This window comes from Opisthocomus hoazin, chromosome 15, assembly GCF_030867145.1.
Source record: "Opisthocomus hoazin isolate bOpiHoa1 chromosome 15, bOpiHoa1.hap1, whole genome shotgun sequence".
Classification (NCBI taxonomy): Eukaryota; Metazoa; Chordata; class Aves; order Opisthocomiformes; family Opisthocomidae; genus Opisthocomus; species Opisthocomus hoazin.
In genome coordinates this window covers 22,475,570-22,502,486 of record NC_134428.1, presented here as the reverse complement: position 1 = coordinate 22,502,486, position 26,917 = coordinate 22,475,570, and the positions used below count along the sequence as shown (strand labels likewise).

The 26,917-nt window shown below is 43.9% G+C and overlaps 1 protein-coding gene and 1 long non-coding RNA gene across 2 annotated transcripts; one reads left to right on the top strand and one right to left on the bottom strand.

Annotated features, from left to right (window-relative positions):
- Nucleotides 1-6,212: 6,212 nt before the first annotated feature.
- Nucleotides 6,213-23,680, top strand: LOC142363272 (uncharacterized). The gene is made up of 3 exons (XR_012765638.1): nt 6,213-6,276; nt 6,403-6,535; nt 22,878-23,680. It is a non-coding gene; the product is annotated as an uncharacterized LOC142363272 (long non-coding RNA).
- Nucleotides 7,391-22,345, bottom strand: LOC104335664 (uncharacterized). Its single transcript, XM_075436806.1, is given in 25 exon segments — nt 7,391-7,567; nt 8,408-8,470; nt 9,818-9,953; nt 9,955-10,002; nt 10,437-10,466; nt 10,468-10,535; nt 10,667-10,730; nt 10,732-10,800; nt 12,029-12,125; nt 12,128-12,164; nt 12,166-12,237; nt 13,518-13,617; nt 13,619-13,648; nt 14,445-14,674; nt 15,410-15,523; nt 15,692-15,823; nt 16,149-16,243; nt 16,246-16,390; nt 17,003-17,057; nt 18,396-18,579; nt 19,727-20,021; nt 20,161-20,232; nt 20,651-20,767; nt 21,431-21,624; nt 22,192-22,345. Coding segments are annotated over 25 exon segments (2,778 nt in total).
- Nucleotides 23,681-26,917: the final 3,237 nt, after the last annotated feature.

The window sequence follows — 26,917 nt, the reverse complement described above, 5'->3', positions numbered from 1 at the left end:
CTGACAAGGGAGCCAGGAAACGCGCTCTGCGCCTGCGCCGCCGCCCGCCGGCCGCGCCTGCGCCGCCGCCGCCGCGCTGCAGGGGCGGGGGGAGCTGGGGCGCGCCGGGGAGCCGCTCTGCGCCTGCGCGGCGGGAGGGCGGGGGGGGCCGTGCGCCGTGCCCGCGCCTCACACAAAGGAGCGGGTGCGCTGTGGGGAGCGCGCATGCGCGGTGGTTTGTCCGTTCACCTCAAAGGGGTGGGAGAGGGAAAGCTTTAAATTCTCGCTGCGAAAGGAGTTTTTGTTGTCCCTGGTGCTTTGTCGCCTGGTGAGGTGAAGGAGGCCGTGGCTGCCCCGCTGGGAGGGCGTGAGGCAGGTGTCTGGAGGTCCTCAGGGTGTGAGGGGGCCCGAGGGGCTGGTTTGTGTGAGGCCTCCTGAGGTGAGGGTTGGCAAGGCAGAGCTGTAGACTTGAGGAGGAAGTTGTGAGGGTGTGAAGGGAGATCGTTTTGCCTTCTTCAGTGTGGGTTGGCTTACATTTGGAGAACTACAATGCTAGGAGTCTTTGTGAGCTTCCTCCGTTTTGGAGGCTGAATGATGGAAGGAAGGTGCTCTCCGCTTCAGGGGTAATAATCCTGTTCTCGCTCAGTCAGGTGCTGTAGGATCTTCACTCCTATCTGGCTGGAATATAGAAAGAAGTGCATTTGCAGGACTCTGCTGTACTCTTAATCCCCTTGAGGAGCTGGTTGCAGTTTGGGGTCTCATGGTTTGGCTCATTGTGAAACCTGAAACTCCATTACCTGTGAGGTTTTGTGAGCTCAAGTACAACAACAAAAAAAGCAAGTGGGGGGAGTTGGGAGAGATAGATATACTGAGGAGCAATAGAGTACTGAGTTTAATTTTGAGTCTGAGAGAAAATAAACAATTTATAAGCATCTAGAAGGAAACAAGAAGGTGAATGCTAGCCAGTATAGCTTTGTTGTGAATGAATTGAGCCAATCTAATTTCCTTTTCTGGCAGCATAACAGTGCTTGCAGATAAGGGAGAAGCAGTGTATGTCATATATCTTGATTTTCAGTAGTGCTTCTGACACTGGCTTGCAGGATATTCTAATAATACACTGGGAAACCAGTCTAGATGATACCGCTCTAAGGGAGCTGCAAAACTGGTTGAGGAAAAATGTTCTTGATATCAGTGCTTGTATAGAGAATTACCCTGGGTCCATTACTTATCCATGATGAAAAAGAGTGTAATTACTGCATTTGAAGATGAGATCAAGTTTGAAGGCAGAATAAACACAGTTGTAGAAGTAGGATTCAAAATGGGAGCTCTATGGAGAAAACAGAATGCAGCTCAGTAGCAGGTGCACTGCTGTATGCTTAACATAATCAACTTCAAAATTACAAGACTGCGAAGAACTGGGCAGCAGGCTGTGCTGCAGGAAGGAATGGAGGGGCTGCCGTGGGTCAAAAGCTGAGTAGGAGTCCATAACACCTTGCTGTTGCAGAAGAGGCAAACGCGGTGCGTGTCCGCATAGGTAAGAAAATGCTAGTAACAGGCACAGGAATCCTGCTCCGCTGAGCTGTGCTAGAACTAGAGTATGTCCCGTCCTGGGTTCTGCACAAGAGAAGTAGGGATATTTGGAGGAAAAGGTGGCAATAATGATCAGAGTCTTTGAACACATGACTTTTGCTGAGCCTGTTGAGAGGACGGAAAACTGAGGAAAGATGTGGTAAGTCTTCAAATAGATAAAAGGCTGCTTCTATGAGGAAAGGAACAATTTATTCTCTTATGTCCAGCTGGGGGTAGGGCGAGAAGTCGTAAGCTAAGATAACAGCAAGGCAGATCTAGGTTACAGTGAAAAAAATTCTCAGTGATTCCTTTGAAGCAGTTGAGCCCTGTGCTGGTCTGACGTGGCAGGATGTAGGGCTGCTCTTACTGGTTTTTAGGAATAGATCAGACAAATATTTGTCAGAATGGCAAAAGTGCAATATAAGATCTTGTGTTCAGGAAGGAGACTAGTGTCGATGGTCTCCTAAACCAGTGTTAGTATGGTTCTGTAACTGCGAGATATGTAATCATTGCAGCCCTTACTGGCTTAACGATAAAACTCTGAGCTGCACAGATTAAAGATACGCAACTAGGCCAAGTAAAATTACGTAACAGGAATGAAATTACATTTAAATAGGTTTTATGTTTACAAAATTATTTTCACCAGATGGGGTGAAAGTGTCTAAATGGGGAACTCTGCAGAGCTTTTAAGCATTAAAAGCTAAGGCCCTGTCTCCAGCGAAGCTTTCTGGAGAATTTTCCACCTTTGTTCCTGCGGTACAGCTGATACAATTATGCTGTGCTAATCCAGGAAGGATGCCAATGTTTTTGTGATTAAGGGCTCAGAAGCAAGACTGACTGATCTTAGTGAAAGTAGTTTAGATGCAGTCTGATCTTAAGATACACATTAAAAAAAAAAATTGAGCTGAGCCATCCTTTGAGGTTGTGTTTATTTTTTAAAGAGCAAATGTAGGCAGATGAGTAGCAGCTAGTCAAAAATAGGTCTGTTGGAAGCAGGCGGTTGTATATACAAACAGGTAATTGCAGATGAAGATAGTTGCCTTGAGAGGCGTTCTGGATGTGCATTGTTCACCCCGGTATTTGAAAATACAGCAGTTTCCAGCAGTATCATACCATGCCTGATGTTTAAAAGGAAGATGGAACAAATGGAATAAAATTAGGGGGAAAAGTTACCTATTTCTGTAGAACTGCCACCCAGATCACAGTAATTGGTCAAAATCTGTTCCCATCAGTAATATTCTTGAATTATCAAGAACAATTGCGTTAAGATCAGGTGAAGTCACTGATGATCTAAATAACTGTGAATCGGGGATATTTAAGCAAGGAAACACAATGTATCCCAGTGTCCTTCTTTTTTGCTACTTAATACTGTGCCCACCGTGCCAACTCTTGTTACAACTTTGTGGGAATGACGAAGAAGGAAGACTCTTCCTGCTGCTTGCAGCTTGGCCGAACTTCTACTGTGCAGTCCTTTTGCATACAAGCTTTATGGGTGATGATGAGCTTGCTGGTGATGGCTTTCCCCCCTGCCAGAGAAGGTCTGTCGTGAAGCAGGTGAAGCCTGTGTGCTCAGGCTGGTGGGCCCGTAGGCTCAGGCTCTAAATGACCACCTTTAGAGCAAAGTGTAAAGTGTGTGACAGCATCTGTGCTCTGTTAGCTTGCTTTTCAAAGGTTGTATGCATAAATGCATTTGTTCCAGTTGTCCAAGCAGGGTTTGGTGAACAACAGGAGGGTGTTTGGATGGCAGCAGTGATTTACTCTAGCTCCTACAGAAAATAATCACTAGAAAAGAAACAGCAGCAGTGTTTATCACCATTTTTTTAAATTATGACAGCAAAATTGTACATCAGCATTGTTAACATTGACTGGTTCAAGGCATTCCCTAAGGGTCAGCACTCCAAGTTCTGGAGTAACTCTCTCACAGCCAAGAAAGTCTCGCATCCTGCAGACTGTACCCCACTGCGATCTCACAGGAGCTGTTTCTGCCTCCCAGCTTGTCTGAATTTGCTCTATCTGTGCTACTCTACCCTCCCATTGCAGCACCCTGCTATGTCGAGCGTCCTAGGTTTGAGCAGCAACTCAGCGTACTGTATTCTGCTGTCTCGATGTGAACAAATTCAACTTTTTCCCCACACAATAAGCTTTATTAAGACTATGAGTGAAGGCTATTGATGAGAGAAATTCTTTGCAAGAGACAGCCCAGATTGCACCTTATATCTTTGACTTGAAAAATCCCAAATCTGTGTTACTACAGATCCGTTTCAAGTAGTGTTGGATGTCTTCTATCATTCCAGGTATACGTGAGAAGTATTATTTGCAAGTTTTCAGGTCTGACACACAGATAATTCTTCTGTCTGAAGGTCATTGCACACTTCTTGGTCTTCTAGTCTTTTTCCCATGTAGGCCACTTCCTGAGATCTCAGACCTGTTGTTTTAATCAGTATTATAGCGATTTTTCAATGGGCAGCTCTTGGCAAGATAGAGAGTACTCTGAAAGAAAAGGGGAGATTGAAGCTGTGTCACAGTAGCATCTTATTTACCTTTCGCAAGCTTGTTAAGAAAAGGGAGAAATGCTATAATGTCTAGGCGCATGCCCATAAAACCTCTTGCTATGTAAAGAAATCGCTTGGATAAGCAATGATGTTTAACCCCTTGTTATTACCCCAGAGGAAGCACGAGAGGGAGAAGGAATTGGGTGGTACTTGCTTTGTACGGTTTTGGTCCCTGTCTTTGCTGCTAGACTGCTGGAGTGTACAGAGGTGTCCTGGAGTCCCATGCCAGAATGAGGTGGGCTTTTTCCTAAGAGAGGTCCCAGCTGTGCAATTTTGGTGCCCTTAATGTGATTTAGCTCTTAATGTGCATCCCTTTTGGAAGTAAAAAGATGCTGCTCTTTCCCCCTTGCTGTTTCACCATTAGTGAAAACACATCTGTACCTAACCATTAGCCATTTCAGAACTTATCTCCATGCATTAAAATACTAATGGAATATCTCTGTTCCCTTTGGTAAGGAACTGCATGAGTCAGCTAGTGTTGAGAACACACCTATGTTTTCCTCATCTCCATCCCACACCCTTTTCTGCTCTAGTAAATTCATCGCAGGTGGGTTCAAACATGTGAGCTCTATCTTTGGTGCCTGTTCCTCAGCTGCTGACACAGAGGAAGAGGGTTTAGGTGCTTGGATGATATCTCCAAAAGTGAGCCTTTTGCTTGCTGAGACACAATGACTGTGGTGCAGTTAGGTTAGAGCTGATTCAGCTGTCCCATCTCCCTCTCCTCTGCATCATCCAGTTCACGTATGGTCTTCCTTTACTTGGCAAGGCTCTGGTTAGCCTCCTCTTCCTGTACCAGAAAGGTTTTGATTTAACAAGAGAAATCTTTGTACTGGAAAAAACTGACCTGGAATGTGTCCAATATCTGTGCATAATGATGTCAAGCTGAGGAGTATAGTCATGAGCCTAGAGAATGGTAGTTAGTAGGTATTTTTTAAGTTGTGTGTTCATATGTGTGTACGTAATGGAGACTCTGAGGACAGGAGGTGGCTGCAAAGAAGGGAGAGGAAAGTAATCCTTTGCAGAGAATGATGCATATTTTTGGGTGACTGTCTCAATAGGTGTGTGCAAGTCTACAGTGGGCTACATTTCTAGGGATGGTATCAGTAGAAGCTGAATGTGTGCTTCCTTCAGTATGTGTTTTGGAGAGACAAAGTGCCCCTGGTGTGCACAAGGTGCGATTGTGTGATCATAGAATACATCAAGTTGGATGGGATCCATAAGGATCATCGAGTCCAACTCCCAAATGATGAAGCAGTGAGCTGGAGCAGGGAATGCATACGGCCTCCTCAGTTTGCCTCTTGTAAGTTTTCAGTTTGTTCTGCATCTTTTCCCATCACTCCTGCATATGTTAGTTGGTTTTGTGGCCATTGTTTGTGGAAGACGGGCTCTTTTAGAGGCCTCTTGTTCTTGTGCAGAATTTTTTGTTTCTGCATGGTGTTTTTGTTTGGAGTCTAGCTCTATTTCCAGTTCCTTAATCTGAAAAGGAGCAGAAGGATATGTGATTATGGAAGGGGTTTGAAGTGTTGATGTGGAATTATGAGGATCAGAAAAAGAAATAGGAAGATGGTATCTACCCTAGGAATTTGAAACTACTTGTGCTCTAGAGTTTTGTAGCAGTTGAAAAACAAAGAGTAAGTCATGCCACTGATGATAGTACACCTTGCAAATTCACCTTCGTGGGTGTAGAGCAGCTGCTGACATAGGTGGCTTGTTACTGCTGTGTTCAAGTACCATAAAGATTCTGATCGATGAGTTCTGCACGGGGTGCACTGTGCTGAAGTTCTTTTGCGCTCCACTGGGCTGAGAGTGTCCTACACGCACCTTTTCTGCCTAGTCTGGATTTCCTTAAATTAGTGCATTCCCTTTGGGACATGTTGGCTGTTAAACAGAAGTGTTTCTTTTAGGTGTTTGTGCTGAATGTGGAAGCTCAGGTGCAGAAAAGAGTTTAATGGCTGCTCTGTTGGAATGATCTTTCTAATATATTTGTTCTTCTTACCCCGGAGTTTCATGATGGTGTGCTTTTTTCTCCTTTCTGGGCTAACTGCTCAGCCTATTCCATCTTGACTTACAGGTCTTTTATTGCAATTTAATAGTTCTTCTTAATCTTTTCCAGGTGTACATAATGATCCTGCTTCTGACACAGATCTTTTTGCCACACAGGAAGCCTACAAGGAAGGTATGAAACAGATTGACACCAGAGCTATTTATATAGAGCACTGAAAAGTGGGATATGTAGACCTGATATCTGTATGTTACCTTCTGAGAAATATTGCAATATCTTTAATTTCTCTGTGTATCATAGGCTGCCTTTCGAAAGACTGGATCCACAGTTCACTGAAATCAATGGAAGCAATCCCAGCTGACTTGGACAACTCTAGATCAGACCATAAACAAAGTGGTGGTGTGTTCATGTAGTACCACTGGACTAGTCAAAGGTATTATCCCACCTATTATGAATTCAGTAGCTTTAGTATTAATGACACTTCAGACTTTTACTTCTACCCTTCCATGGAAAAAGAGTGGCTGACTGTGTGCTGTAGATGGAAACTGAAGACACTGTCTGAACATGCAGTAGCTGAAAGCATAAAGGTGGCAGAAGGCTCAGCCTCACTCTGGGAGGAAATGCTGTGCATTAAATCCACAGCTAGCTCTGATATTTCTGAAGTGCCAGTTGTCAGCACAGTGCCAAAGGAGCAATCTGCTCAGTGCTGGCAACTTTTCTCCCCTCTGTGCCAATTATGAATGCCATTGACTAGCTAGAGGGGGAAGCCAGCCTACTCTTTGTTGGAGGCCTGATAGGTGTGATGAGTGGAGTTGTGTAATAAGTGAAAGAAAGGATGAATAGAGAGGAAATGGAAGAATTCCTCAGGGTGCCATCTGTGATGTAGATTACCAGGGAAGCAGAGAGGAAGTGGATTTCTTCTTTTGTGGATTAATTTTGCCAGACTGCAATCAGTGCGCTAACATGCATTCTGCTTTTCAGGATCGTAAAAAGCAGTGCAAGTGTTAACATGTATTATTAACAGTGTACTTTCAAATTGGCACTGGAGAGAAATAGTGGAATATATACCTTAAGGTTTCCAGCTACCAACATAAAGGACAGAAAGGTGGGGAGGTGACTTATATCAACCACAGTTTTCTTTACTCTCTCATCAGCTGCTCAGTGCTCACTGATGATTTCCTCATGCTCATTAGTAGTGTATTGAAGGTCAGGCTTCAGCTTTTGTTTAATAGTAAGCAGACTGATTCTAGACAGCAGAAAGAAAGAAGTCTTAGAGACTCAGAATGTATTATCTGCTCAGCTCTTCCATTTGGCTCTCAGAGATGACTTGTGCAGCACAATTTTCTATAGAGTTTGCTTTTTCTCTATAAAATTGTGCACTGTTAAGCCAAGTGGGATTCATCCCCACTGCATCTGCATTACAGAACATTAGGACCTGTTTATTTACTTGCATGTTAAATGAGAACTAAAATGATGATACACATCCGAGGCAGAAGTAGAACCTGTTGTTTATCAAGGCCTGGAGCCTGAGTCTGTTTTCCTGAATTTCTGTGTGTATAGATTTTAGTTTATATACCAATATTGTCTATTTCAAAGTCATGCTGCAGTAGCAGCAGCTGGCTTTAGACCCAGCTGAAACTGTATTTGGTTGCGTTCTCAACAAACATAGTCTCTGCTCTGCAGTTTATAATAAGTATGTGTCTTTTTAACTCATGGAAAATGTGAGCCCCACAGCTCATTTGGTGCTTACTGTTTACTCATATGAATCATTGACGGACTGTTGTTGTTGCTGCTGTAAGAAGAGTAATAATAAAAAAAAAAAAAATCACTCTAAGGAAGGAGAACTACAAAGGCTTTAATAGAAATGTTGCATTCTAGTAACGTAAGCTGCGCTTCAGCAAAACAACATCAAGTAAATGTGCCATTGTGTTCCAGAATGCTGCACAAGTTCTGTGCTATGTAGATTTTGTATAACAATAATTTAAAAACTCAAATTTGCTATGGAGGTAGCGGTTGACCTGCTAAAAATGTATCCTTGTATTATCAGTCAATTGGAAGTGAATGTATTAGTTGCATTAGTTGAATAAGCCACATTTATGACTCAGTTTTTACAACTGATGTCCCATAAATTCAGCTGAGGAATGTGTCTGGTATTATCTGTCCTTTCCAGAAGTTGTACTCTTCTCCTTGGAAATGTTAGCATGTGTGGTCTTTATGGAAAAGAACTACAGACTGTAATGGTGAATGTTAAAGTAGCTGCTTAAGTCTATGCACAAAATGAAATGGCAGGTATGTTATTTCATACGGCAATCTGTAATGCAAGGATGCTTAAAATTTCACTAAAACGGATCTCACTGTGGGCTACCGTCTACGGAAGAAATCCAAGCACCATGGAAACAACTAGTAAAACTAGAATTTCAGTGGAGGCAGAATTTTATACAGTCCTTATTAAGGTGGGTTTTTCCAAAGTGCTCAGCACTGTCTTAACTCTTCTGCCAAATTTGGTAAAAGTCTTTTCATAGGCCTTGCTAGGAGCAAAGCTGGGCAAAGGTGGTGAATATTTAAAAAAAATCCTTCTATGAGTGTAGTATCTCGAAAGACTGAGCTCTGCATGTTCTGTAGAGTTATCAGACCTGTCCTGCAGACCACTGTTATATTTATCCATTATTGGCCTAATCCGGCACTTCTTTGCCAGAGTTAAGATTGAATGTTAAACCACTGGCACATTAACTCTCTGACAAGGTAGCTGTTGTATAAATAGTTCGGCTTTCTCTGTACGTGGACTTTGAGTTCATTATGTCTTCTCCATGACCTCTGCCTGCTCCAGGAGCTTGAGGATGCTCGCTGCCCTCCAGGCTGGTCTGCACTTCCAGCTCTGTCTGTTGCGGGCTGAGGCAGCAGGTACCTCTCCTGCAGCTCCTCCTTGTGCTGGCAAGCATCCTCATCCGTTTAGATCTGAAGATGAAAGATTAATGTAAATAATGAAGGGAGAGGAAGGTGAAAGATGGAGGAGGTCTCTCTGCAAAGCTGTTCTTTAAGATGATGTCAGATTTTAAAATAATTTAAAAAAAACAACCCCCACAAAAAAACCCATCGCTGGATTCCAGTATCATGTATGTCTGTCTTATGTCATTGTAGCCACACTGACTTTAAGAGAATTACTTCTGCCTGAGACTGATGTGAGGACAAGTTAGGTTTGAGTTTGTGTGTATATATATATACATGTGTAAAGAGAGAAAGAATCTGTGTTGTTACTCTTTAAGTTACTAAAATTGGATTTTTGGCAGCAGTTGTATCACTTTATTCCAACAAAGAGGCTAGCATTTTACTAATTTACTTCATTTTATTTTAGAAATGAAGAGCAAAAGAAGCTCTTTGGTTTTACATCTCTCTTAGTTTCTAGTCCATTTCTTAGCTATCCTGTTCAAACAGCAATTATAACTTCTCTTAAAAGCAGAACTTTTTAATTACATATGAATAGTTCCTTGGGTTTCTAGTCTGACAAAAGCTGATAGTGATGCTTGTCTTGTTGGAACTACTGCAGATTGAAATTGGTATGACTGGGAGAACAGGGCTTTTGAATATAATCTCTCAGTTTGGTCAAGATGTCTGTCCAAACAAGAGTGCATAATCTACTGCTTTGTTGCTTAAGCTATAAAATAGAACTGGTATGATTTATCCATCCAGGGACCAGCTTCTACCCTCTCCAGTTTACCTTGACATGCTGTGGTAGTTTATTCAGTGTCCTGACAAGCTCACGGTTGTTCCTGTTGGTGTGACCCAGCTGCATTTCCACTCTGGTCAGGTCAGTGTCCATCTTCTTAAGCCTGAGAGCTTCAACGCTTCCCTTCAGTCTCCAGACTCGCCTGCAGAGACTCAGTTGCACGCTGGTGGTTATTTCTGCAGAGTCCAGTGAAGCATATGGTACAGCATTCTGTTACATTGAGTCTGATCCAGCCTTTGTATCAAATTATTGCCCACCAAGTAAGAAAAATGCAGTAACTGTTCAAACCTGTTTAAAACTGAAATACCAGTATTTTGCATAAAGCCATTCATGAATACCTTCTTTTAAAACATAGGGCTGGGAGAGGCTTGCAAGAGGTCATCTTAAAAATCTACTGCCTAAAATCTGGATCACTTCCTGCTAAACCAGTCCCACCAGACAATGTGTGACCAGGCTGTGTTTAACTTCCAATAATAGAGACTCCACAACCTCCAGACAATCTGGTCCAAGGAGTAATTCCCCTTAATGATTATCAAACTTTGCTAGTGTCTAACTTAAAGCCTCCGTGCTATAGCTTCACCTGTAACTAAATGTCATATCATCGGTATACCTGGTTGTTTCAAATTCTTCCTTCTCATGTTCTCCTGTCAATGTCAGCTTTAACCTGAGCCAGTTTGAGCTGAATGCAAATCAGTTTGCTTTCTTCAGCCTGCAAGGAAGTGTGCAACAGATGCATGAATAAATGTCCTTTGTGGGGTTAAACATACAAAATCCTTCTGATGGAATGCGGGCAGCAGCCACCGGGCTGGCGTGCAGCTCTCGCATCTGTAGCATTGGTACCTCTAGGGGAGACTCCGCTTCCTCCAGTGCCACCTGCAGTTCATCCTTCTCAATCGCCAGTCTCTATCCTTTGCAGCTCGTGAATGCTTTTCCCTCGCTCCCCGAGCTGATCGATTAGATCCTTAATTTCCTCCAGGGAACAAAACAGATATTTCATGAGATAGGTTTATTTCAGGACTATGAACCTTACCAAGTGCACCAGGCAGATTCTTTCAATGGAAATGACATGAAATTATTCCAGTCACTTTATATCAGCTGCCCTTTTGTTTCATTGCTTGAATATTATCCTGGATTTGTGAATAAGCCCTGCTTGCTGCCTGTGTTCATGGAGGCGGAAAAATGAAGCCTATTAAATGAAGATAATTTTTTTTCCAGTTTTTATCCAGCCTTCCCCTCTCCCCCTTTCAGATGGTTGCTCTTACAGAATAAGAACAGGAGCGCCACATCGTCTCTGTACAGCAGTGGGGCTCTCTGCCAGCTGATGTAGGCCAGAGGAAAGGGTTGGGGGAGATAGCCCAAAAAACACTGTGTCTGCGCCAGGGAGTCCGGCACTGTTTTTTGTTGGCCACAAGGGCAGCAGATTGTAGCATCTTCTAAATATTTACAGTGTCATCTTCCAGCCTCCTGTAGGAGATCAATTTTTGCAATTTACAGAAGTGTTTTAAAGAAACCTGAAAAGCCAAGGCAGCTGGTTTCCCTGTACAGCCAGTGGGAGAGAAGTGATGCCAAGAGAGAGACTGAGCAGGGGTTTAACTGACTTGCTCTGAACTGTTTCCTGGAGATGCCTAGTCCTCCCTGCTGAGGTTAAAGGGAACATCATCTTCCCAGGGTAAAGCTGGCCATTGTTAATGGTCCCCTAAGTGAATTGCTCAGAATTAGAGAGAATGCTGGTAGCCAGAACTGGGACTGCAGCTTCCGTCAGTTAAGCCTAATGCTGTAACCGGTCATTTATTCCCTTTTGCGGTGCTCTGATGATGGTGCCTGGCCCAGCTTGGAGTGATGACCTAGTGTAACAGTGAGTACAACCAAGGTGCAATTGTGATCGTGTTTTGAGGGTTCAGAAGGGACCTCGATGCTGAATGCTATCCCCAGAGTCGGTGTCCTGAAAGCGCTTCACTGGTGCTAGTTACAATCTTGGGTGATTGGATAGGGGTGGCGTGTGTGTGAGTACAGTCTGTGTCCCAGGAGAAGAATCTAACCCGTGACTTTAAGTGCAGCAAATGTATGTTACCAGAGAGTGAAAGCACTGCTGGAAATAAGAAAAGTGAAATTGATGCTGAAAGACACCACAAGAGATCATTCAGTAGGAATCAAGGGGCTCATGATTTGCAGAGTTTCTTGCCATCAAACCCGTACTTACACTGAAGGGCTTTGTTCTCCTTCTTCAGAGATTCCAGGTGCTCCAAGGACTCTTCACAGGCAGTCTTAAGCTCAAAATTTTCAGTCATGTACATTCGTTCTGGGAACTATCCACTTCCACCTGCAGCTCTTTGCATTTTGTGTTGCCATTCTGCTGGCATCTTATCAAAGGCTCTCTGCTTCTTGTCCAGGGCAGCACAAGCGGCATTGGCCTGGAAAGATGACGCTAAGCATTCACCGGATACAAGTTTTCTTTACACTTCACTTCTCTGTGTGTCCTGCCAGCTAGCCACAGTTAAATTGGCAGCCACTCTAATGACTGGCAGAGTTTCTTTTGGTCACTCTGAATGGATGATTAAAATGTTTACGAGGCTTTCTTTCCTCACCATTAGGAATTTAACAAGATCAGCCAGTTCCCATCAGTGTGATAGTCTTCCTTGCTCCTGCGGTTATAATGATGCTGCTGTGGAGCAAATGTTTTCCACTTCAGATATTCCTTGTGCAGATGTGCTGTTAGTAATTGCCTGGGTTGATTAGTGTGACTCTTTCTATTTCAAAGACGATTCTGTTACAAACAAGATGTTATTCAAGACTATTTTAGACTGTGTTTAACTGCTTGTCACGAAGGGAAAGAATAAAGGTACGTTTTTCTTTCCTAGGAGCTTTTAATCACAAATATTCTACATATCCTTATGATCCGCACATGCGTTCAGATACCATGGTGACAAGCACACCACAGGAACCATAGAATAAAGAACTGCTTCATTAAAGAAAGTGATGGTGAAACAGAGTTTCAGCCCAGTAACGTAATGATGTATGTGGGATTTTCAGCTCTTGAGACCCTGTTCTAAAGCCGACTGCAGTCATTGGCAGATACCCAAGGACTTCAGTGGATTTGGAGCAGCCTTTGTGCCTATTTTAAGTAACATTTTTATTCAAATGTCCCACAGTTGCACTACTATTCATGCTCTTACCCTAACACTAGCAGGAGTAGAAATACTAATTTAATGAAGGAGCATTTGTTGCTAGTGTTTAACTACATGTTGTTTAGATCTGCTTTGAGTATGGTCGTTAATAACCAGTGGCCAACCCACTGGTACTGCAACACTGAAAAGTTCAAAGCAGGATATCATTATCCTTAAAAAGAAGATGAATACCTTGCCTTGCAGTAAAGAAGGGCTTTTGCTTTAGCTGTACTCTTGTTTCTGGAAGTCAGCTAATGAGCTTACCAGAAGCATGCTGTTTGCTCCTAGGAATTAGTTGCGGCTCTCATCTGGGTTTTCTCTTGATGTGATGAATCTTAGCCTTGCTTCTCATGGTCATACAGATTACTTGGCATTTAATAGAGAGATCTTAAAATACTAAAAAATAAGGGACCAGTCCAAAGCTGACCTGAGTTAACAGAAATACTCCTGGGGCTTCCAGTACCGGGTCTTAGATCTTGCTGGTCAGGCTTGTGCTGGATGCACTCTTGAACAGCTGGATTTCTTGCCTTCTCAAGGTCAATGGTGAGGACCTCCACTTCTTTCTGAAGCCTCTGCCTAGTTTTCTCCGTGTTGGCAACCCAGGCTTGAACCAGTTCAGCTGTCTCCTGCTTCTTGGAGCCTCACAGCCAACATTATCCTGAGGGAGAGAGGGCAGAAATATCCTGGCAGCATAAAAGGTACTGTAAAACCATTACCAGGGTGTGGCTGATTCTTCCCCTCCACTGGTGCATATGGCATATTGGGCTGCAGCTCAGCTCTTGATTGCTGGATTGTAACCTGGTGATAGATACTTCCACCTTCCATTTGGGTATCTCAAGGACTGCGATAGTGTCGAAGAGCAAAGAAACCTCCCTCCCTTGTGAATGCCCCTGGGACTCAGTGCAAAGTCATGCAGAGGTGTAGTAGCTTATTCCATTTGTCTCAGCTTGTTCAGGTGCACAGTGAAACCCTCCAGATGCCTTAACTTTTGTTGCTGTTGTCTGAAAGCATCTGTATGTTAGCTCTGTTAGAGGGACTGCTGCAAAGATTTACTCGACTTCTAGCCTGTAATACCAGATCTCAAGGACCAGGTTCTAAGGGGTTTAATCTGATTTGGTGCTTAATTTATTCTTAGGAAATGCTAGTGGCTTTTGTAGGGCTGCTGGAAGAGTGAAGTCCTTCTTGGAATAAAGAAAGGCTATCCAAATTCAAGCCTGTATCAGAAAGGATCAGTGTTGGTTTTCTGTTGTCAGTGTACAAGTGTTAGGTCTCAACAGTCCCTCTTTATTATGGCAAACATTATTTTCTTTCTCTTGGCTGGAGCCCTGTGCTTTCTCTGTCTAACCAATTTGAGTCCTAACAGATCACATCTATAAGCTGTGACTCAGCAATCAAACAAAGTAATGAGACTGCTGTAAGTACTATCCCAGACTCCCTGAAAGCTGAGTGCTCACCTGGTTTCTTCCAGCTCTTCAGTCCTTTCAGTGGCATCAGTCCTGTATTTAGTCCTCCAGATTGTGACTTCAGTACGGAATTTAGAGACCAAGCACTGCAGTTCACCTTTGCTGTCCTCCTTTTCCTCCAACTACTCTTTCATTGGGTCCAAATCATGCTTGGTGTTGGCCAGCTCACTACAGCAGCAGTGCAGGTCTAGAGATTGCACAGCCATTGCTACACATCTGTCCTAGTGGAAGTACGGATGCACTGACCTCACTCCCCAGAGCTGGAGTGCTCTACTTGAACAGCTCAGTTCTGGACCAGCTAGAAACATCTCGGGCTCTAAACTATCTTCCTGCAGGAACCAAGCTTCTGTTTTCTGTACCTGTTTTTTTTGTTGTACTGCAGTGAATTGAATTGAGCTCATGCAACTGAAAACAGAACTTGGCTTGTCAACATCGCTGTTTTCTCTCAAACAGTGTTGCAAAAGAATTATGACAGTAAACCCATTTGGTGATTGTTCTGAACACAGAGAGAATTCGTGCCAGACTTTTGATATACAGGTGCAGCACTAGAATTACTTTTTGGAGATAAGCAGAAATTTCCAAGACAGAGTTGTCGAAGAGCTGAAATACTGGTATATTTTGAGCCAAATTCATGTGATCTGGGCAAATAAACTACTATACAATCCACTGAATGGGCAGTGGACGGAGAATCCAGAGGTGTGTGTTCTGTTCTTTGCTGCTGACTGTGGGAGATTGTGTCTTATTTTCATATCCATACAAGGCTCGTGTCCCCCACACCGCCTCCAGGATCAGCTGGTAACAAGCCCACAGATTAATTTGGATGAGAAAGTTTTCCTTTGTGAGAGCTAACACAAACCATTAACTTGTTACTCTGAAGTGGACAGAGTGCAAAAGAGCAGGCACCGCATGTCCCATGACAGCAGCAACCTCTGTAGGCAGTTGGTGGTCCTCAGTACCTTTGACTCTTCATCCAGCTGCCTTTTGAAGCCATCTGATTGCGAGGTGAGAGAAATCTTCATGTAGACAATCTGGTTAAGCCTGCTCTGAACTTCCTTGTGCTCCTGACTCAGCTGTCTGTGCATAAAGAAGCAAGAGAGGAACTAATTCAACCTGACAGGAGAGAAAGAGAAGTGAAGGCTAGAAGGATTGGGCAGATTGGCTAGAGGACACAGGGCAGGGCTGCCAGAGCTGGATGAAATGTAGAGGAAAAGGAGGATCGGAGGGAGGTAACATTGCACAAAGCTGTCAAGGAATTTACCTTGGACCCTGCTGGCATTAATTTCAGCTTGGCTCTTATCCATCTCAGCCAGCTGGGCATTGGCTTCAGACAGGTTATCTTCCAGCTTATGAACATGAGTATCTGAGTTCAGCTGTAAGAGAGAGGTAGTCATATGATGCTGAGTAAGGCTTGAAGGGCCAAAATATCCTCCCTCTCTTGCAAACTCAGTTTATTCCAGTTGGTTATAATTATAATGGGATGACTGTAATAGCTGGGGAGAGTGGAGAGTGTCCTGATCTTTCGTGAGGGGGATGCCCACTCCATCAGCCGGGGCGGGCAGTGTTCGGCACCACCTGCACACAGCTGTTTTCTGGCATCAGTTAGCTCCTCCTGCAGAGGGCTGAATTCTGCCTTGCACTGATGGCTGCACCCATGGCTGCGTTGGTTTGTTGAGGAATTCGCTGCTGGCTTCTCACCTTGGATTTCTGCAGAGACTCCATGCTTGCACTGAGGTCATCCATCTTGGCTTTTGTGACCTGTTTGTCTGTCTCCATCTTTGCTTTCACTGGGGATTCTCCACCAGCTCTGCCATCTCAGCCACGGCAACCGTGTGCTTCCTGCACAGGGTAGAGCCCATGGCCTCGCTCTGCAGGGCTGCCTCCTCCAGCTCAAGGAGCAGCTTCAGCAGTCCAGCTTCCTGCTTGCAATTCTGATAGATCTGAGAAGGGGCCAAGTACATGTTGTCAGCTGGGATCTGGCAGCCTTGGAGTCTTGGTAAGGCTCTCGCGGATGCTTTATAAGAAAGGCTTTTGGAAGCCTTTTATTTAGCTTTAATAGTCACTTTATGTGGGACAAGCCCTATCTTTGGTATTAATCCATTAGGAGGTCAGTGGCTGGTATCTTCCAGAAAGATTAACCATCTCTAGGCCTGCTTGCTAAAGCTCAGAGTAGTGGTTTGGACTGCAGGCTGTGTATTTTCCTTGCAAAACAGTAGAAAATAAACCTAACAGTCCTACCTCCTCTTTTTACTGTGTGCTTCTGAATTAGCAACTTTCTAACGAATCTCTGAGCACCTTCCTCTCCAACTCTATAGGAATAACAAAGCTCATAGTGCATTTCATGGAGCCTTGGTGCTTTACTCCTTCCAAGGTCTGTAGTGTGAGGGCAAGGTTGGGTAAGGTCTGCAGGATCTGGCCCGCTTAAGAGCTCGGAGAAGCTGCTGAAGAAGCCTCTCCTTTGGAGGATCCCAGTAATGTGTCTCATTCTCTGAGTAATGTATCTCATCTGAGGAAAGAGACGGAGATGCTTAGATGCGGGGAAGGTGTCTGACCTGAGGAGCTGTTGCAACACCAGCTTCTTGCAGGTAGTGTTCCTTGTTTCTCCACCTAGTGGGAAAGAGGTGAAGAAATTCTTATTTCATGCCAAAGAGCCTGTATATACTTAGAAGCATAACCATTTTGGAAACCACCGTAGCAAGGGTGAGGCATAGTCGGAGAGGGAACAGGAATTCCCAAAGCCTATGCTCTGCTTTAACGGACGTTGTTGCTTTTTGTGTCACTGGACAAGTTCCTTTACCTCTGTTTTCCCACCTGTGCAAGGTGTCTAACAACACTGACCTGTCTCCTGATATGGTTGAGACTTAATTAGCTAGCATTTCTAAAGTGGATTGAAATGGAAATGTTACTTATTAGTGATCCTATCAATTTGTATTAGTCATTAGAATGTGTTCAGAGCATTCTGTTAAAATACAACCTTTTGGGGACTAAATTATCTTCAGGCTTTTCCATTGTTAAAGAATCTGATTATGTATTTAACAACTACATCCTGGTAATTTACATAAGATTTATTAGAATAGATCCATCTGTCACTACAGAGCTGTACAAAGTGGATGGGGTGACATGGCAGGTGAAGCACAGGACGGAGAAATGCCTGTTTTCCCTGACCTGCTACTCTGTTGCTCTGTGGAGGACTGCCCTGTCAATAACTGGCTTCTTCACTGGTTTTTATGAAAGGAGTAGCATGTGCAACTTACAATGGTGTGTTTGCATAGGTTGATACTAGAGTTCAAGATTGTTGTCCAGCTTATTATTCTTTCATAAGGAGTTTTGGGCTTTTAATTAGTAGTTTAATGTTTTTAGATCTTTTCAGAAGTGTAATTGCTCCCCTGAGGAGTTTTTTTCCCCTTTAGAATAATATTGTTACCTGTGTTTTTATAGCACGCTCTGCTTCTAGCTCTGCAATATATGGGCCTGGAAGGCACACATGAGCACAGCGGTGGCTATGAGCAAGAGATGCAAAAGAAATTTGTGGAAATACAAACAAGAATATTAATTTCTTCATTCTCTATATGTCTGTCAGCTCTACTGTGTTTTCTTTCCTGGGAGAGATCTACAGCTGGGAATACTAAGCCAACAAAGCAGGAAAGACCTGGCCAGGTGTCTCAGTAGACAACTGATGATGTCTGCAGCATGGTTAGGTTCCTGTATTGTGTTGGAATTTGGCCTTCAGGAATATAATCAAGCTGGTTTAGTTACTTGAGGGAAATAGAGGCTTGTTTGTAGAAATAGCTGCCATCTAGGTTTGCGAGTTATTTTTTTGGTTGAAATGCTGAGGTTTTAGTTAAATATTTGGGCCCATACATACGCTGGATGAAAGAAATATTTTAATTCAGAATGTTAACTGTGTATCCTGTGAGCTGTGGGCTCATTTCTGGGTTTATTTACCACCTTTCCTTCCATAGTGAGAGGGAGAGTGCCTTGCAGGAGCCTTTGGCATTAATGTGGATGAAAAGATCTATCAGCTGTCTCTGCTGGCTGCCTGTGAGCAGAAGAGGAGGTCCCTGCAGCAAGTCACCTTTCTTGTGGCCATAGCAGCATGGCAGGGCATATGCAGCGAGCATACAGTTCCCTAGACTTCAAAGAAAGTAGAGTTTAGAGTGAGTGGATAATATACAAGACAAGCTGTATTTCAGAGCTGGCTTAACTATTGAGTTGCTGGAAGCTAAAAAAGCAAATGTTTCCAAGCCGACTCGGTTTCACAAGCTTGTAGAGCTGTAGTCAGAATCTGCTGTAGAAATAATTTCAAAATCTGCCTGGGGAAAAATAAATACTAGATCTCAGCTGGTTCTGTTATTTAAAGGTTTAAAGAGTGATAGGCTCCCAACTCACATTTTAACAGGGTAGGTTTAAAAGGTCTGTATTAATCTTTTATGCCAACTCAGTCTTATTAAAAAGATAAAATGGCGCAAGCAGGCTACTGTGGGGCAAGGAAAGGTAGGAAGTTACAGCAAATTAGTTAGGCTAAATAGGTGTTTCTGCTCTTTCTTTCTTCATTGATAGTGGGTTGAGATCTAGTGTCCTGTCTCCTTAGTGGGAATGGCAGGGCGTTTAAGTCCCTTTTTGCTTTGCTGAAGCTCCTCCTTACCCCATCATTAACTAGTCTGCAAGTAAAGGCATAAGCACCCCAGGAAGCGGAGTCATCTGTTTGCAGCTCTGAAGGACCAACACCAGCACTTAATTTTTCTTCTGTCACTTAAGCGTCCCAGTGGCCTTGCTCTGAAGCACAAGCATCTTGTACTCCCTGTGGAGCACTGTGCTGGAATTTGAATTAGCAAAGCTTGCCAGTATTTATTAATGATTGTGCACATTGCCTTAGCTGCTTAGCTCTTTAACTAGGTAAATTAGTGGTTTGGATAACACAGTTGGAAATTTGTATTCTGGGAAGTTAATTTCTAAGGGGAGGTTTGTCAGAAGTTCTGGCAGACCCATCACTAGAGTAGTCAATAGTGACACTAAAATAAAGTTCTAATTTGTGATAATATTTTGCATTTCTAAAACAGTTTTTATCTGAGGATCATAGGGCCTTACATAAACATGAATCATTTAAGCCTCATAACTTCCCAGTGATTATACACATTTTATATGTGGGTGAGTGTGGAAGATGAATTACAAATATCAGACAATGAGTCAGAGAAAGACCTAGGAAACAAAATCCTATATTTCTGATTCTGCTTGGGTGAACTACTGAACTGTACTTCTGCTTGTCATTAGGTTACTACTGAAGAGATCAAGGTATGACTGGATTTTCCCAGTGACTTTATGATCAAATGACTTTTCAGGTGTAGGTGATGCTGTCAGAGCTATGATGTAGCACAACTGCACCCAGTAGGATCCTGTGCCCTGGGAAATTCTGCTACAATTGATACTTACTTCTTTACAACCTCTTCCAAGTTTGGCTCGTTTCACCTCACTGAGATTAGCAATTGTCATTTTGAGGTTGTTTCCTGCTTTGTGATAAGTCTTTCCCACCTTGCCAGGTGTCTGCTTTTCTTGTTCCCACTTGTCCTCCAGCTAGTTGAAAAAAGTGGAATTAGTGTGAAAAAGAACTTTGTAACACACAGATGGGTGGTGTTTATCAGAAGGGCCCAAGAGGTCAAAAACAGACCAAAGGAGGCCAACTAAAATGTAGACCATAACAACTGCCCCTCACCTCAGGAGTCTGAGTGGTAGGCTTGCTGCTGCTCTTGGTCAGATGATTCACCTTGTTCTACCTTGCAATTTTCTAGGAAGGGAGAGACCAAGACTAGTGGACAGAGTTGGGTGAGAAACTAACTACCCTGCCCTGGCAACAGACTGAAAACCCAAAGAATAGATTCAGCTGAGGTGCTTCCTGAAAGCAGCGTGCGCTTTGTGTGTGCGTTTTCAATAGGCCCACAGGAACTCAGGCCAACATTGACTCTTACAGAAGAATTGTGCTCGCCCTCAGCAATTCACGTAGCTCCTTTGGGCAGTGGCGCAAACTGGCAACACTTCACTGTGCTGCCATGAGTCAATACCTAGAAAAATACGGCCCCCTTCCTGTTTGTGCAGCAAACTGTAGTCTCGCTGTGTTTAAGCAAGCAGACAATTGTGGGGGTTTTTTTTTTTCCTTTCCCTAGACTGGGAGAATAAGAATAGGAGAAAATAAATAAAAATGGAGCAGTTATTTCTGCCTGATGAACTTCCTCCAAAGCCCTCTTCTCCTTTTGGAATTCAGTGACTGACTCATTCTGATCAGAGAGATCTGAAGTCAGAGTTCAAACTCTGTGGTCTAATGCCTGCAGACAGGAAAGGGAACATCACACAGGTTTTGTGGATCACACAAGCCGTTAGCAGCATCAGAACAAAATGTCACTGGAAACTTGTATTTCTTTAGAAGGAATCTGAGATTCAGTTAATAAATTCTGAGACATATGAGGCATCTGTGAGTTTAACATCCTGTGGATGTTAACACTGACTTCAGAAGAAGCAGCAGACAGCCACATGGCTGCTGTAGTACAGATTTAAAACTTCTTCAGTTACATTAAATAAAAAACAGTTCAGGTGCAGGAGAGGGAGGGAGAAGTATTCCCCAAGGCTAGGTGGAAAGGAGTTACGTGGCTGTAGAGAGAGGCATTTTATAAATAGAGGCCTACCAGCATTGCCATGTAAAAATGGGTATAGTTAATAAAGAATGTAAAGGAGATGCAGATGTCTTTGTAGAGGGATTCCTAGAAATTGCTGTGAAATGACTGTTACTGTGGGGTAGGGGGGAAAAGTGTAGAGTTAAATCTATCCCAGGTTATATGAGATGCTGGAAGACAATATAAGAAACTGGGGGAGGAGACTGGCTGAGTGAATGTGAGCGTCCCAAAGGGTGCGCTGCCTGGAGGACCTGTAATGGTTGTCGGGGTTCATTTCACTGAAGAACGAGGCAGAAAAAAACTCTGTCATCTCCATACCTGCTTTTCTTACTCGGTTTTAGCCAAGGTAGTCTCCAGCCCTTCCAAGTCACATTTCAAATCGCTGAGCTAATCCTCCATCATCCACTTACTGGCCCTCACGTCAGCTCCTTCATAGCCAGGATCTGGCTCAGTAGATCCCATCTTTGATTTCATCATTTGGGCCAGGCATTTCTCAGCATCCAACAAGTTCTCTTGTTCCTCATGAGGGGATGGGAATCCAGTGTTCATCCTGTGAAAGGCTGCTACAACTCCTGGCTCTTATGGCAGCAAACTTCCATTTGCGGGAAATGCAAGATTTTGCCTCTTCTGAAGAGTTTATTGAGATTCCTTTACCATACCTGTTGATCTGAATCCAGTTGATCTGAATCTTCACAACTCAGGCCATAGCTTCTCAAAGTTGGGCATCAAAAAATCTGGGGTTTTGTACAAACACAGATCCTTGAGGAAGAGCTTACATCTTAAAGAGATGTCACCCTGATTTGCTGTAGATCATGCTGACCATCAGTGATTGACCAGGAAGAGAACCTGGGACTTGTGACAACAGCTCCTTTGCTTTAGCCATGAGGCCTCTCAGTCTCCTCTGTTTTCAAAGGACTTAACTTTATTTAAGATACAATCAGGCTGTCTGTGAATCTCATGCATCGTGCCCATATGCTCTTTATTCATTCCATATTCTGAAAAGGAGCCTGTTATGAGTCATCTGAGAAAGCTGACGTCCCGCCTAGATGAATACTAAGCCTTTATTGCCTATCGATAACGCTCAGCCTGCAGTTGGATGGGGAGGTCATTCTTCTCGTGGCTGAGGGTGACTGTCTGCTCTTTTGCATGTTCTGTGAGCTCCTGGGTCTTTGACATGACGCTTCTCAGCTCCAGTTCCTTCAGTTAGATTTTTTTTTTCCTGTTGGGCCACATCCAGCAAAGGCTTCACCTGGAAGTAAGGAATTCAAGTAGTGAGGTTCCCCAAACAAGCCTTTTCTATTATAATGGTCCCTGGAAGCCCTGAGGTGGTCCTTTTATTATCAGATCTTAGGATTTTTTGCATACCAGAGGGAGGCCTGGTGTTTCCTGAAATGCCTGTTTAGTGCAGAGGGTTTCATATCTGTAGTGTAACACAACTCCTAGAAAAGGTTGTTACGGTGCACAGGAGCAGATCTGCATGCCAGCATAGGAATCAGGACTGTATTCCAGATTCTGAACCGATATAAATGCAGAATGGTTAAAACAATCTAGCTTCATACCAGTCCAAATGGGACCCGAAGCCTTTGAAACTCTTTCTTTCTAAGGCTATGGAAGTTAATTTGGTTTGCACTGGAGTTGGGAGGGTGTGTCCCAGGTAAAAAGGCAGATTTTGTTTCAGCTATATGTGGAAAATTGGCTTTAACATAGTTCTGTTTCACTTAAGCTGGAGTATCTTGGTCAGCACTTTTCTTTCCTCTCTTAACAGAAGACCAACTGAATTACCCATCCTGGGACTAAGCGAAGAGAGTCTGAGCTGGAGCTGCCCCTTCATGCTGACACTGTGGTCCTGCTTAAGAGAAGTGAACCAAGCAGCTTTCTTTCAGCTTTTAAATGTTAATGAAGAGTGAAATCTTGTATACCAATGCTCATAACCTCACCGCTTCTTTCTGTGCTGTTTTGGGAAGTCCGGATCTTGAATTTCGAAGACACTCTCTTTCCACTCCCTGGAGGCAGCAGGCTTAGGCTCAGATTTCAGGGCTTTCTCCATTTACTAACTTTTCTGGCATTGATTTGGAAAGAAATCATTCAGGCCCCTTGCCCTATTAATAATGAACAAGAAAGTCACTAGCTTTCTCGGTGTCTTCACTTAAGTGAACATGGCTGTTATTTTTTCTCCCAGCCCTTATCTTGCCTGCCCAGACATCCCAAGGTTCTCAGTGCCTATAATTGCCGCTGTTTAATTCTGCAGAACAGGACAACCTCAGAGCATTTTCCTCAGTCTAGTGTACAATTTCCACCCTCCCCATAAAAGCAGCTGTGGAAACTTCTGGACATTCCTCTGCATTGCTATCAGGCCTAGCCTGTAGCAAACAGAGCACGTGTGGCTTAGAAACAATTTTGTTTCCAGGCAGTGTATGTAGGGGGACTCCAAGTGTTCACGCTCAATTGTACGCAGCGAAGTGCTGGAGTCGGTATGTAGCCTCAGTAAAATGGGGTAGGCCTCGATGCACCGCAGCTCTTTGGCATGCAAGAAGAGTCATAGCAGTTTGCTGATAAAGGAAAAAGGACGACAGAATTGAATTTGTTTAAAAAATGCCACTGTGAATGTAGAAATTTATGTTTTCATGCACTAAAAGAAACAAATACTGCTGGAAATATAAAAATAAAAATGTACAAATAAACCAGACGCTAACTGAAAGGGTGCGCTTTGCCTCCCGTCTTTCATCTGCTCTATCCTGCAGCCACGGATTCCATAGGCAGTGACAGAAAAAGTGCACAGATCGAAACCAAAATCTTGTGACTCATAAACGTATGTATTGTGGTTGAGTTCCAGGAGACTCGCAGCATCACAGTGTGACTTAGGGATTCTTGACGGGGATAATGCTTACTACCAAATTACAGAGATACCCCAGCTGTTGGTCTTTGGAGTGGATGTGCAGGAGGTAACGGAGCTACCTGCCTGTCTAGCTGCAATATTGTTCTACTGCATGGTGCCACGTGAAAAAAGCAGGAAGCTTTATTGCTTTGCTGTGTACTGGGGTGTAGAACTTGGAAGTCCCAGTTTCATTTCATGGTTCTCTAGTAAATGAATTCTATTAGTGGTTGGTTTCTAATGGATGATGAGGGGACCGGAACATCTCTCCTATGAGGAGAGGCTGAGGGAGCTGGGCTTGTTCAGCCTGGAGAAGAGAAGGCTGCGAGGGGACCTTATAAATGCTTACAAATATCTGCAGGGTGGGTGTCAGGAGGATGGGGCCAAGCTCTTTTCAGTGGTGCCCAGCGACAGGACAAGGGGCAATGGGCACAAACTGAAGCAGAGGAAGTTCCAGCTGAATATGAGGAAGAACTTCTTCCCTCTGAGGGTGATGGAGCACTGGAACAGGCTGCCCAGGGAGGTTGTGGAGTCTCCTTCTCTGGAGATATTCAAGACCCGCCTGGACAAGGTCCTCTACAACCTACTGTAGGTGACCCTGCTTCGGCAGGAGGGTTGGACTAGATGACCCACAGAGGTCCCTTCCAACCCCTACGATTCTGTGATTCTGTAATGCCGCCTTGGATTCACAGAATAGTTTCTAGTTTTTTCCCCAAGGATACCGTGTTTCCAGCATGTTTTTGTACTCAATCCTCATGGGGAAGCCATGAGCATGACACTGCAGCATGGTCATGATCTTTGCCACAGGTTCGTCTCTCGTGTCTTCCAGTGTGGCCAGGATCCCAGCACAAAAAAATATGTTGGAAGACAGGAGGCCGTTAGAACCTGGAGTTCTAGGTAGCCTTCGGGACTGTGAAACTCTGGACTTGCTGTGTATTAGCACTCAGAAATAAAGATATTTTATCTCTTTGGTCTTTACATGTTGATTTACCTTATTGTGATCGTGTCTCTTCTCTGCTTACATTTACAAAAAGAATAAACTTTGAGGATGTTATAGGAATGGAAGGCTAATCTTTAGCAATTGGGTTCCATTCACCTTTAGCATGGATTTTCCCGGAGTTGTTTAGCCTTCTCTGTGCCCACGGTATCAAACTATAAAAAATAATATCGGGATCATTGTAAGATCTAGCTAGGTGGCATAGAATCGTAGAATCATTAAGGTTGAAAAAGACCTCTGAGATCATTGAGTCCAACTGTCACCCCAGCACCACTGTGACTGCTAAACCATGTCCTGAAGTTCCACATCTACACGTTTTCTGAACCCCTTCAGGGATGGTGACTCCAGCACTGCCCTGGGCAGCCTGTTTCAATGCCTGACCACTCTTTCAGTAAAGAAATTTTTCCTAATATCCCATCTAAACCTCCCCTGGCACCACTTGAGGCCATTTCATCTTGTCCTGTCACTTGGGAGAAGAGACCAACACCTGCCTCACTACACCCTCCTTTCAGGGAGTTGTAGAGAGCAATAAGGTCCCCCCTCAGCCTCCTCCAGACTGAACAGCCCAGCTCCCTCAGCTGCTCCTCATCAGACTTGTTCTCCAGAGCCCTCCCCAGCCTCGCTGCCCTTCTCTGGACACGCTCCAGCCCCTCAGTGTCCTTCTCGTAGTGAGGGGCCCAGAACTGCACACAGCACTCGAGGTGCGGCCTCACCAGTGCCGAGCACAGGGGCACGATCCCCTCCCTGCTCCTGCTGGCCACACCATTCCTGATCCAAGCCAGGATGCCGTTGGCCTTCTTGGCCACTTGGGCACACTGCTGGCTCATGGTCAGCCGGCTGTCAACCAACACCCCAAGGTCCTTTTCCGTCGGGCAGCTTTCCAGCCATTCTTCCCCAAGCCTGTAGCGTTGCATGGGCATATAGTAAAGCAGGAGTGGAAGTCTTCTCCTTGATGAAACCCAACTATACCTTGTGCTCTCCTGTGCGAGGAAACACACTAAGTACTTTCAGTGACAATGAAAAAATAATAGTAGTAATCTTGTAGCTGTTATCTTTAAAAGTAAGATCAGGGGCAGTGTCTGGCCCACTTTAATCTCCATCCGTACGTTGAAATTTAAGGACAGAATGGGCTGGAGGAGTGATGAATATTCTGTAATTATTATAGAAGTTGGGAAATGCAGATTTTATGTTCATGCAAAGAACAGAATGCTCTGTTTTGCGTGGCTGTTACAATAGCTACTTTCATTATGTTATGACAAAAACAAATGTACAAAATTAAAGATATGTGCTGCTAATATTAGACAGCTACAACAGTCTCTCTCAGTCTCCACTTTCCTTTCCAGTCTTAAATTGGATAAATGATCAGTTAGTAGGATTTTTGCCTGACTAAGGAATAGTAAAGAGCAAGTGAGATTTATCGCATAGCTTAAGGTGCACTTCATTTGCATTATATTAACTGTACTGTCTGATTAGAAGTCAGTTTGGGGAGCATGTGTAAGAGAGAACATTATATGCATGAGGAAGTGGGTTGCTGTAGAAACTCTAACTCTGCAGCTATATCTACACCAAAGGCATGCTGAGTCATATCTGCCATCCATTTGTTTAGCTCAGTTTGGTAGGAGTAAAGAGTACCTTGTTAGATCCAATTCTGTACTCGTTTTCCCCCAGCTCAGTAGAGCCAAGCATCAACTCTGATGCCTGCTTGTTGTCCACAGACCCTGCAGGGATTACACTGGGATTCAGGCTTTGGCATCTAAAATGAGAAAGACAGGTATAATGATAGAAGAGCTGCAGTTAGCGGTGGTGCAGAAAGGCTAATCGCTGCTTAAGATCTTCTCTGGTTTAGCTTCCTAGCCCCACGGGCATGGCACTGGAATGCTGGTGGTGAGGAAGCTTGTGGACATTTCTGTCTGTCTGTGCGAAGCGGAAGCTCTTG